The sequence below is a fragment of the Gymnodraco acuticeps genome, unplaced genomic scaffold (assembly GCF_902827175.1).
Source record: "Gymnodraco acuticeps unplaced genomic scaffold, fGymAcu1.1, whole genome shotgun sequence".
NCBI classification, from domain to species: Eukaryota; Metazoa; Chordata; class Actinopteri; order Perciformes; family Bathydraconidae; genus Gymnodraco; species Gymnodraco acuticeps.
In genome coordinates, this window is record NW_022991443.1 from 957,867 (window position 1) to 970,731 (window position 12,865).

At 41.1% G+C, this 12,865-nt stretch overlaps 1 protein-coding gene across 1 annotated transcript in view; it reads right to left on the reverse strand.

The window, feature by feature from the left end:
- The window catches only part of mtor (mechanistic target of rapamycin kinase), a 127,816-nt gene that overhangs the window by 91,784 nt on the left and 23,167 nt on the right, over positions 1 to 12,865 (reverse strand). The window contains exons 19-21 of the mRNA XM_034196335.1: positions 10,927 to 11,177; positions 10,317 to 10,403; positions 8,492 to 8,659 (exon numbers count right to left, since the gene is read on the reverse strand). Of these exons, the coding sequence (XP_034052226.1) occupies positions 8,492 to 8,659; positions 10,317 to 10,403; positions 10,927 to 11,177 (506 nt within the window). The remainder of the gene's footprint in view (positions 1 to 8,491; positions 8,660 to 10,316; positions 10,404 to 10,926; positions 11,178 to 12,865) is intronic.

A 12,865-nucleotide genomic window follows, 5' to 3' on the forward strand; every position in this document is an offset into this window, starting at 1 on the left:
GAATAGGGACAATAATAATAATAATAATAATAATAATGGGTTTAATTTATAAATGCACATTAATAAACACTTTAGACAAATAATGCTTCAAGTGTAAATATGCCGGATTTGAGCTTTGAGCTAATTTACATCCGTAGTCCCTGACATACAACATATAGTTAGTTTTCTCCAAAAGAACCGATAAGAGTACCGTTAAAAGACCAAACCGATAAGCGGTATCGATAAAAGTAGTAGTACCGTTAAAACCTTAACGATACTCATCCCTAGCTATGACCCTCATCTTCACCATAATGCAGGTGGATGAAAAGGGTCTACTCGCATATATTTTTTATATAGCATTTAACTCAACAGGCATTCTTCACAGAACATGTTTGAAAAAACTTAAAGAGGATATATTATGCTAATGTTCAGGTTCATATTTGTATTGTGTGCCTATACTGTGACATGTCTCCATGCTTTAATGTTCAAAAAGCTCTTTATTTGTTCATACTGCCTGTGCTGCAGCACCTCTTTTCACCCTCTGTCTGAAACGTCTGAAACCAGAGCACAGACTGCTCTGATTGGCTAGCTGGCTCTGTTGTGATTGGTCAACCACGTACAATGTTTTTGAGCGCTAGCCAATAGAAGCGTGAGTGTTACATAGTGATGCCACTATAAGTAACATAAGTAAAGTAATACTATACTAAAGTAAGTATTCAGGCACAAAAACACAACACACTACAGGAAAGGGAAACCTAAAAAATAATAATAGGGCCCCTTTAAAATTGCTTTTAATACACATTGTTTGGAACCCAATTCACTCATTTTTAGAATGACACTCTTTGTGAATCTGCTTGTTGTCCTTGCTAGTTATAATTAGGCATAATGCATCCACATCATCATGATAATTTAACATAGCAGCAAAGCTAAAATGGGAAACAAATTGGAGCTAAGGACATTATGAAGTTTCCAGTGCAACGTTAATGAGATTTTAAATTATTTCATTGTTGAACAGCACAGACACGTCAATCAATTGGTATTCATATATGGCCTTCTTTCAATTTCTAATGGGTCTACACTTGAAAGCTGTTTTAACAAAACATGTATTCATGTCTGAATACTAATGCTGTCAAAATGATCGCGTTAACGGCGGTAATTAATTTTTTTGAATTAATTGCGTTAAAATATTTAACGCATGTGCAGAGTGGCCCGCCCCATACATCCCACCAGTGGCAGCGCCAGGGTATGGCTGGGGTAGGCTACACCCATACCAAGAAATGGCTTAGGCCCACCATGAAAAATGATGTTAAAGTAAGCAAAATAAAGTCTGCCAACTCGCGGAGTAAATTGCACAGACAGCAGTTAGTCAGATTGATTTCAGTAGCCACTTGTCTGGAAATACCGAAGACTAGAAACGGTTTTGAAAACTTTTGTCACGTAGTGATTGTCTTCTCAATAGAACATCTTTGATAATGTCTTCTGGCCAATCAGAATCAAGATAACGGCGTGGTGTTGTTGCAGGAAGTCCCGACAGAGAATACTTTTGCTGTAGTACAGGGGCCCTTCTCACTTCGGTTAAATGGATTCCTTGCGTCCCTCACTTGCGTCGTTTCCCTGTGATTAGTCCCTCCTACCAGGGAAGCATGGAGAGACGCAAGGAAACCACGAGAAGCAGGGAAATGAGTTTTAAGAGCAATGGGACGTCCTCTCCTCCGGAGCGTCACGTGAAGCGACGTCCGTTTGTGATGACGCTGCACAGCTGATCGTCTGACAGCAGCTCTGTCTCCGTTATTTCCACACACACCCCGCCTCTGTTAGTACACATTTGCTGACACAAACATTTGTATCATCTGTTGTAGACCCAAATAAATAAAATCAAATAAGAACTCATTCTCAAAAAAGATAAACGCCATTCTTAAAATGTATAGGCTAAACCAGGGGTCCTCAAACTTTTTTGTTAAAGGTCCACTTGTGAATTTTATACAAGGTCAATGGTCCGGATCAATGCCAGTAAAGTAAAAGGAAATTAAGAAGCAGTTTCGGCGTGCTATGCATGGGACCCCCTTAAGGGGGTTTCCCGACATGTTGTTGCAGTAAATGAAAGGGTCTTTCATGTTGTCGTTGCTGTTGTTAAATGTTTACGTTTATTCTGGTTTGTTTTGTGTTTGTATCTTTTATTTTAAATGTATTTATTTATTTTATGTTTTGTGAGCTGAGCTGAGCGGTTTTATATTGTATGTATCTCTCTGTACAGCACTTTGGTCAGGAGGTTTTAAAGTGCTATATAAATAAAGTTGGATTGGATTGGATTAATCTACTTTATTTGGGGGCCCCCTTCTGGTCCAAGCACTTGCCTGTTGGTAAACGGCGCCCCTGTATACACACACACATTCAATACATACATACAGTGTGATGGCTTGAACTAGTGGGAGAAATGGCACTGTTTGTCTGTAGCCAATGCCTTGAACCTCGGCAAAAATGGCATTAGAAGCATTAGAAAGTCAAGGTAAACTTGCGGTTAACTTAAATGCATGTCACGCTCGCGCACACAAGTAAATATATATGCACATTCATTCTCAGAACGCGTCAGACACAAGAAAATATACATTAAAGGGGAGCTATCATGCAAAATGCAATTTGTGATGTATTTTATACATAAATATGTGTCCCCGGTGGGTCGGGGAACTCACGCAGCGTCAGAAAATAAAACCCTCTCTCTTTTCCTCCGTACCCAAATCTTTTAAAAACAGGGGTACAACGAGCGGATACAGATTTGCTGCCGATCTGACGTCAAATCGGCAGCGGACCCACAGACAGTTGCTATCAGAAACAATGCCTGACGTGTTTTGGACGTAATCTCGTCTTTGTTTACATTAGCAAGCCTCGCTAACACTCAGTAACCTGTACTGGAGAGCACATGTGTTTAAAAAGCAGGAAATCAAAAATCACCTTGTGATAAACAAGAGAACAACCCGCAAGAGAAAAAGCATTTGAGCTCCATACTGTTTCAGAAATAATCCATGATGTGGTTTAGAACAGGATGGCGTTTTATCACAACAGAATGTAACTTTATCTCCGGTAGAATTCTGATCAGGCATTAGCTCCGCCTCCTCTTTTCTTTTTTTTCAAGCTAAGGACCCAACATCCGGTGTTTCAGGTTTCTCTAACAGGGCTGCAAAAGAGGGGTATGAGCAGTATGGCTTAAATGGGTGAACTGTTTGGTGTTTTAAGCAAAAAACTTCACAGACATGTTTTGTATAGTTAAGACCTTGGTCCGGAGTTTGAGAAGCCCTGGGCTAAACCATAGGGCTAAACGAAAAAAGCGATCATGAAAATGTTTCCAATAAATGAAGAAAATGATTTTTGACCACTTTGTTGTTCAGATATGTATCACATATTTGTAACTAAATGAAACATTAATTGAAACAAACCACGGTATAAACTGAGGAGTGAGTCCCGTGAGGTTCATGTATTTTCTTCACTCCGCTGAGAAACTGCTCTCATCTCAAGAAGCATCAGATCAGTGCATGCACTGCCTCGTCCAATCAGTGACCGATACACAGTAAGGGGGCGGGGCGAGTGTCTGAGGGTTTCATCGAAGGATGGTCTGGTGGTTCCTCGGTTATCGCTCCTCCATTATCGCTCCTCGCTCCTCCGGCAAAAATAAGGCCATTGGGACGCTACTCAAGATGGCGCAGACAAATCAACTTCCGGTGAGACCGAGACCGAGGAGCGAGGAAATTAAAAATAAGAGAAGTGAGAAGGGCCCCAGGGGTGCACATAACTGGTACGGGTTATGTGCGTAATCTGAAATGCATACCGTCACTTGTGTCACAAAGCACATTTGCGTACCGACGTACTTGTGAAGCTTTTCCAGAAGGCGGTTAGATCACCGGACGACAGAAGCCTCATCCCAATACCCCTCCTCGACTCCTCCTTTCCCTCACTCGCGTCCCTTCCTTGCATCTTAGCTCCGCCTCCGTAAGATGCGAGCGAGAGACACGAGGAGGTGACGCAAGGACGGAGGAGTCCTCAGGTATTAATTGGGATGTCCTCGTTCACTCAAACGTCACTCTTAAACGACGTCTGTTAATGATGACATGTGCACAGCTGTATCCCCTCTCATCGGGCTTAACTGAAGAACCCTTTAGAACCGGCCCATTTCTGGTTAAATATTTAAATGAATGAATCTTTCTCTTGTTAGTCAAGGAATTCAATGTATGATGGTTGGTCCTGCTTTTGTGTTCCGTTTTGGTGTAAAATGTAGCCTACATTTAAATAAAAATATAAATAGTAATGTGAAAGCCTTTTAGAAATGAATTGCACATAATAATTCCCATGGAGCTGTGAGCACTTATACATTTATGTGACGCTTTTCCACTCATCTTCCAGTTGTCGGTTTTCCTCTGTTGAAATCGACCAGCTGTGAAGGTGGGGGCTGGGCTTTTATACGCGAGTAGTGAAAACACTTCCGCGTAGTCTGCTCGCGTGTATCCTCCCTTTCGTCTCCTCCCGCACCCCTCCTCCCTCACCCCTCCTCGACTCCTCCGTGTGCATTTCAGCTATTGGGACGTCCTTCAAAATGGAGTGTCTTGATCGATTTCCGGGTCAAGTCCCGGAGGAGGGGAAGAGAGGAGTCGAGGAGGGGTATTGGGATGAGGCTAGTGTCGGTCTCCGTGTGCACAGACAGGGCTGCTGTTAACGTTGGTCTGTACAACGGAATTGTGCCAAAACTACGCCAACCGGCTGCGGAGGGAGACTCCCCCCCTTCACTGGAGAACTGCGCTAAAACAGCTGATCACAGCGTTCACACTCTGTGGTCACGAAGTACTCCACTAGCCCCCCCCGTCGACTTTCCTGAAGTACTCCCCCGTTGATAGAAATCAACACGTAATGCATTAAGACCCCACGGTTTGATGATTGATAGGTGTGTGGGCTGTCTTTCATTTTGACACACAGAAAAATGTTATAATAAACATACATACTGTATGTGAAATGGATATATCCGCCTTCTTTCATTTATCTTTCCATTCCCACAACAATATACATAAAGAAATGGCATATTTTGGACATAGTTCGAATGGTGATTAATCATGATTAATACATTTTTAAACTGTTATTACATTATTATTATTATTATTATTAATCTGATTAAAAATTGTAATCGTTTGACAGCCCTACTGAATACATATAATTATAAAATGGAACATTAAGAACTAACTGAAAGTAGGAATGCATTAGCTGCATTAGCTAACATTAGCTGTGTGATTGTTCCTAAATCTTTAGATATTTGGCAACCGGTGATGTCATGTTGTGTGGACAGATGGTGGTCTTAAAGGATGACGTAAGTTGCCCCCAACACGCAACATTACCACTTCCGTTCTTTTCCCACACCTCCACCCGCACGTTTAAATTGAGCACGCCGAGACAGCAGGGAGCCGAGGTGTGTGTGTGTGTGTTGTGGGGTGGCTGGACAGAGCAGCTCCTGATGGAGGTTTGTTTTTCTTTTCTTCTCCTTTGGACTAAAGGGTAACCTGATTCCCAGCTCCCCCCCATTTGGTGACCTCCATCCTGTGTTAAAGATTAGGCTCCAGACCCAGGCCCTGAGTTATGGGCTATCCAGACTGTGGGCTGCCGGGTTATCTAACACTGAAGACTGAGACAAAACAGCACAAGAGCAGAGAGCACAGGAGGTCCGCGCTTCTTACGAATCTCTCTTTGTGGTCTGTGCCCGAAAACCATGATTTAGAGTTTGAAGGGAAACCCAGACAGCTTCTGGCAGCAGCTGCAGAAACAGGAGAGTGTGTCAGCTACAGGTCCATGCCGTCTTTGAACTGAGGTATTACAAGTGAAAGACCTGCTTAGACGTGTATGGTTTTTGATGGATATCGATGGAAACCGCAAACAGAAAGCAGCACCCCAATAAGTCAACTGTGGCCTGAGCTCCTGTGCCTTTTGAAGGAGTGTGGAGTGATGAGGGCTTTAAAAAAACACACACACTTCTCTTGGCAGAAGAAGATAATTTATGTTATCTACTCAAATAACAATTCACTCTGACATTTTATCTTTTAGCTCAACACCAGATTTATGACCTTTTTTCCAATAATCAAGACAGAGTTAAAAGGTGCAGAATATATTCCTTCCTCTCAAAAAACGTTACATGATTTTATTAATCTTTTAGACCCTGCGTTGTTAACATCCATGTTTGCTGACTAGCAGCCTTCTCCTTCCTTTCCTTTACTGGTGCATCACTACGTTTCTTGGTGCATTAATGCCACAAACGGATTAGTAACACAGCGTTACATGGTCATTAGAAATGTGAATCATGTCGTTTGCATGCTTGTGCTCGTACTGAGTAAGCCAAAGCTAATTTTCGTAGTGGCCAAACAGTGGTACTAGAACTTCTGTGTCAGTCATATTTTTTTAAAGAAATTCAACTAGCCAGCACAAACCCTTAAAATATCCCTTATTTAAATGAATAGGTTCTAAAAGTAGTAAAATGCCATTAAAGCGTAAGAGTAATTTATCCTCTCATTTCATTTGAATGAGTTGAGACCGGCCAGATGTTCAGGGTGTTTTGGTCAGGCCCCCAGGAAGTGAACGGGGTGTTTAATCTATTTTTTTTAGTCGCTCAAAGGTGGTACTACAACTTTAGTGTCAGTCACATTAAGTCATCAGGACTCCACTAAGAAATGTCCATAGGAATGAAAGCGGCCCCGCCTCCAACACTTGGTGGCTGTACATTTCTGTGTCAGTGAAATGATGTCATTGGGCCAAAAAAACGTTTAACCAGTGATGCAGATTGGCAAAGATTGGAGACATTTGTAGCCAAATCTTATCTTTATACATGCATGGTATGAAGACACTCGTAAAAAAAAAGTGCTGCAAGTAGTCAAAAACTACATATGGTACCTTTATATCAAGTCTTTGATCAAACTTTAGCTTTTATCCTGATAGAACAACAGGATGGTTGATGAGATTATCCAATGCAATTTGAGCCGATTGCTATGAAAGATTATTCCAAAAACATTTTTATATTCATCTGACTGATACTGTACATCAGTTTATTCTGTTCTTCCTTAATACTTCTCAAACCTCGTTCTTAGGACTCAAAAACTGCTGCCATGTAATGTATAGGCGGGATATTTCGGCAAACCATGCACTTATTTACTAGAAGTTGTGTTGAATTTATCAATTTTGATCAGCACTTTGAGGTCATCAAGGAAAGCACTATCCGGCAGTGGCTCAGTCAATAGGGGCTTGTACTGTGAGCTGTAGGGTCGGCGGTTCAAGTCCCCGAACAGACTTAAAGTATGGAGTGTGGACTGCTACTTGGAGAGGTCCCAGTTCACCTCCTGGGCCCTGCCGTGGTCCCCTTCAGCAAGGCACCGGACAACCACCCCACTCCCATTGCTCCCTGGGCGCTGTACAATAGCTGCCCACTGCTCCTACTACTAGACTCCTGGTACTAGGATGGGTTAAAAGCAGAGGCCAAATGTCACTGTATGTGCTGTGTGCTCTGCATGTGTGACCATTAAAGAGGGTTTCATCCTTCTTCTCTAGAATAGAAATACGCTCCACTAAAAAGAGAACTCGTTGAATCCACACCAAAGCACTTAGCGTGACAATATGCTGGATTTTTTTATAATACTTAAGCTATTATAGGTCAATTGGAAAGCGACAGTTTGAAATAAGCCAAACAGTTAAATTGTCAAAGGCACGATAGGAAATTGAAAGTGACTGTACAAAATGGAAAATGGTGTATTGCTCAAGGACTTAGAGCTTAATGCAATATGCAGGGAGTGCATCATTAAAAACGACACACCGAGGTCTCTCTGATGTGATACTGCCTATGCATTGCGCCCACAGTCTATGATTGCGCCACAGCAGGCACTTTGGTCTGTTGTATGGACTTTTTAAATGACTCAATTTCTTTTTTATTTCAGCTATTGCTCTGTACTCTGCGGCACAAGCATTCATAGAAGCAATAACCCCATTTCCAAGCAATTTTTTTTCAAGCCTCTGTTGAGGTTTCTAGGAGCACTTAAACTGTTCCATTCTGCGACCACAAGTTAATTCCAGACGTTCAATTTGTGAAATGTTTCAATTATATCTTTTTTTATTTATATTTCTTCTGTTTTCAAGAATTACTGTACGTTTCCTGCAACAAAATCAGATCAACTCTATCAATTCAGTCATGTGTCACAATTACAAAATATCTTATATCTGTTTTAAATCCTATCATAAACGAAACAAAAATATGTATCACAGCAAAGAAAAGAAGAAAGAAAAACTAAAATACCTTATGATTAGTTGTAATTAATATTGTTCATTTAACACCACCTGAATCAATAGCTTTACTTTAGCAATGTATTTAAAATGTTGGTTCTTGAGCTACACTTTCATCACAATATGTGCTCCTTAATCAACGTAAAAATAGTGAAATACTATTACTTAAGACATGTGTAGGCCTTTAATTGCACATTAGGGTTGATGAGCACATTGCACTGACCTTGATGGTGACACTGCGCCCGGTGCTGTTGTCGTGCATGAAGACACGCAGCATGTGAGGGATGAGCTGAGGCAGGTACAGCTTGAATTCTCCACCCAGCGCCACCACAATCTGCTCGATCAGCAGGATGATGGTGTTCTGCATGGGGTTGTTTGGTGTCCAGTACTCCTGCAGGACAGAACACAAGATGTTGACATGAATTAAAATACTATTATATGGAGTTTTAATTTTAAAAAAAGTATAAACTAAGAAAGATATTACACAACAAAAAGATGTCTGTAGTAGTGAGTTATATTTAAGTTTTTAAAAAAGGTCAAAATTCTGTATATAAAGTAAAGAATAAAAGAAAATAATCTATTGGATTTTTGTAACAGCTGCTACATTTTAGAATAGAACAAACATGAAAACATTTTCATGTTACATATGTAGGGTATTTTAATTTTTAAAAAAATTGCTAAAACCATTGGGATTATTTTGACTGATATTGCAACTGTGATATAATTCTTGATAATAGAAGGATTTAACTTTTTTGATTTTTCATTGACATTAAAAATCACACTATGGTCATATTTTTCAAAGAGGATCTCAATAAAACAAATGTGTTTTGTTCGTCTGTAAAATACAATTTGTACACCGGAATATCTCGATACAACTTCATTCTAAATGGTTTTTTATTTTCTGCTTCCAGCGATTTAATTATTACACTAGTCCAGATTGCTGTTTAAAGATAATTTCAATTAATTGTGCAGTTCTACAAAGCATGGCCTAATCCACTTTCTCTCTTATAGTGTGTGTGGCTCTGAAGACCTTGGTCAAAATGTATTTCCATCAATGAGCGAGAGGGACAGACAAAGCCTTCACATGCCAGAGGCAGAGAGTGTCACGACGCTACTCAGAGGAATGGAGACAATTTCCTGTCAGCATGCGACTGACATCACGTCTGTGTGTCTTGTGACACAGTTTTGGAAAATCAAGGCATGGCCTCTGTGTACATTAGAGATAATAGCGATTGGAGTTGGAGGTGGAAGACTTGGAGTCACGCAATGCATCAGTCAATGGGCTTCAGCTGTGAGATCTGGCCGAGGTGTTTTGTCAGTGGCCAGAGGTCTCCAGCAGCCCCCAACATCCTGCTTTCCTCTGACTCCAGTGAACATCCTGAATGGCTATTCCAGCCCCCTCATCTGGATGCAGTAGCCTCGCTGGAGCGAAAAAATGAATAGATTCTTTGTTTCACTCGCCATTTATTAACTCAGAGGGACTTGAGGCGCAGTGGTTCAACTCTCTCAATTACTTTTCTTCAGGAGGGGTTGCAGCCATCGCAAAAAGTGCCACTAATGGTGTTACCGAGACACAAGGACTGTCATATGATATTTTGTGCCGTTGCCTTTATGATTATGTGCTAGACAAGTGTGTTTGTGCAAGTGCGAGGCCGATGGCTTTAGCAGTTGTTCCACGTCATGCGATAACGAAAAATGTCAGGAGTCCTCGCCAGTTTTCTCTCCCTGTTATTCTGAACAATGAGCCAAAATAAAAAGAATATCATCCAAATGAAACATTGTTCTCACTCCTTCAGTCCCACAGTCTCTAATCTTGTTAGTAGCAGCAACACACATGAAGTGCAGTACAGTGTGACATGGGGCTAGACTCCTTCCAGAGGCCCTGGACACATTACTCGTAATGAGGGAAGTGAGAGAGCACAACTGAGCGCAATTAAGAGTTTGCAGCTGTTTGCCTGACTCGAAGGAAAATAAGGAGGGCTGGATGATCTGAGTTTAGGGATTTGGGTTGGTGGGAAGGAGGGGGGGGTGTTGACACAGTTACTCACTCTGATGAGGGTGAAGATGTCGTCCATGTAGGGGCGGATGTGGATCTTCACAAAGCACACCACCATTCCCATCTGCTGGAACAGGAACTGGAGAACAAAGAGAACACAGAAAGTTAAAAGAGTGTACACATTGGGTTTTTTGCGTGAGCACATGCTGCCGCACCTAGCATCTTCTTTCTAAGGTACCCCTGTTTTTATGCAGTCATTCCGAGCGGACGCTTTTGTCTTGTGTCCGAGTCATTACGGTAACTATCATAACAAAGATAAAAACATTTGTGGGAGGAGATTGTTTCCCGCCGTACGGCTGTCAGACTGAGCAGTGAAGCTCATTCATATCAATTGTGAGAGCAGGGATCTTCCGGTTTGTGCTACTGGCAACAAATAATGTCTAACAGACAGGTTGTAGCACAAATAGATAATAAACAGCTAGGGGCATATCTGTCATACAAAAGTGTGATATTTTCTCCAGATATAGAAGCTTTTTTTTTTGTAAGTGCTGGGAGCCCCTTTCTGCCAGAAAAAGACACAATGTGGACCTAAAACACTTTCTTGAGGAATAACAGATAACACCCATACAGAATGTGTCCTCTTGTTCTCTAGCAGTACCAACCTCTCGGATACTGGCATCACAGACCCGGATGACATTGAGGAAAGTCGGCATGACCTGCGGCAGAAACTGGACGCACTTGAGGCCCAGAGATTTGAAGATGAAGGTGACGGCCTGGACCACCATGGTGTGGTGGTTGGAAAGGGAAGGGTCTCTCAGGATGCGCATTAGAGTGACGATGGCAACGGCAGGGTAAAACTCATCCAAGGGCAGGTTGCCCATGTTCACGAGCATCTCACTGGTGCTGTAGTCCGCTGTAGGGAAGAGACAATAGAGGGAATCAAGCTTTTTCTACAGATGAATAATAGAAAATGAGCAACCTCTCAAACTCTCAAAGAAGAAGTTTGGAATATATGTTTTTCTGGAATCACTTTTCCCAGAGGAAATCATCAGTAAGGGTCTCAAACTGAAAGAAGTAGGCCCCCGTTTGCATATGAAACCATGACTCTAGCTTTTACTTACATCATTTTAATACATTAAAAAACTGCTTTCCAGTCCTGACTAGACTCGTGAATATCTTGTCAATCCACACAGCCAATACCAGCATGCATTGGACTAGAGCAGGGTACAACCTTAACAGATTGCGAGTGCATGACAGTAAAAGAATATGCATGAAGTGCACTAATTTTGAAAGAGAACATCTTCCAAATCTGGACCTTTTGCCCAAACAACTGACAAAATGGTCTCAATATTCCTGATGCAATTAAAGTCTAGGCAGATTCTTAAACGATGCAGGTAGTGATTGTAAACTCATAAAGTTTCCCCTGTTCTCATTGTTTTTTTTCGAGTCCTTGCTCCAGAAGTCTCCTTTACAATCTACTGTACACCAGGTGTTCTTGTTCCAATGTAAAAACAAATAAAGCAATTCAATGATGAAGCCAGTCAGAGAGGTATGCAATTTCCACCATTGCAGTAATGTAGGTTCATTAGATATAACCAATCATATGGTTATATCATTAGAAGCACAGGCATGTATACTCTTAAATATACACTTGAAAAATGACATATGACTTAAAAGTATGACAAACAATAACAAGTTCAATGTAGCCCTGTCTTAAAGAGGCCCTATCATGCTTTTGGGGGGGGTTCACCTTTCCTGCAGTGTGTTCTATAGGTTTTTGTGCATGGAAATGTTCTGCAAAGGCTGAACTCAAAAAGTTCCTCCAGAGAGTTTCTCTCCCACAAAGATGAGTGCAGACGCACGAAATTGGAGCTTCCGAATGGCATCCCCTCCTCTGTTATTGAAGTCATCCAATAAATAAAGAACTTCTGTGGTCTAACTAATGAGGTACAGCTTCAGGACGACGATGCTGAGTTTGGCACTTGGATCAACTAAACTTCAACTTTAGAGCACAATAATCTCGCACTTTGAAAAGCCATTCATGCAGAACCCAGTGACCCAGAGCCAGTTGACTTCTCTGTGAATAAGGCCGATTCTCACAACCAGGATGATTCAAGTTTCTATATCTGCATGCTCGGGTGACACGCTACCTGTAAGCAGGCTTTTCTCGGACACCTATGTTCCATGTCCTACAGGAAAGAACTTTGCTCCTATGTTAGATTTCCTGTCATAATGTAAGGTGTTCTTTCAAATGTAAAATGTTGAAGTTGTAATTTTATAAAGTTTTCTAAAAAGTCACTTTGACTGTTTTTTCACTTGGTTTCTTTAAAGAATTTATATATTGTGCTGTCAATCTGACACTTAAGAACTGTAATGGAATGTTTTGGTTTAATTTGTTATGATATATTGATGCACTGTTAATATTTTATTGGTTGAAAGGTCAATACATATTGCCAAAATCTAAACAAATGTGGGTGTAAGCAGCGCATGTCAGTGTTAAACCGCAGTGCAGCATATGTACATTTTTGGTATTATTATCAAACCCTGTAAATTATGTTATGTTATATAATTAATAAACAAGTGTTACAGCCGCTGCTACCT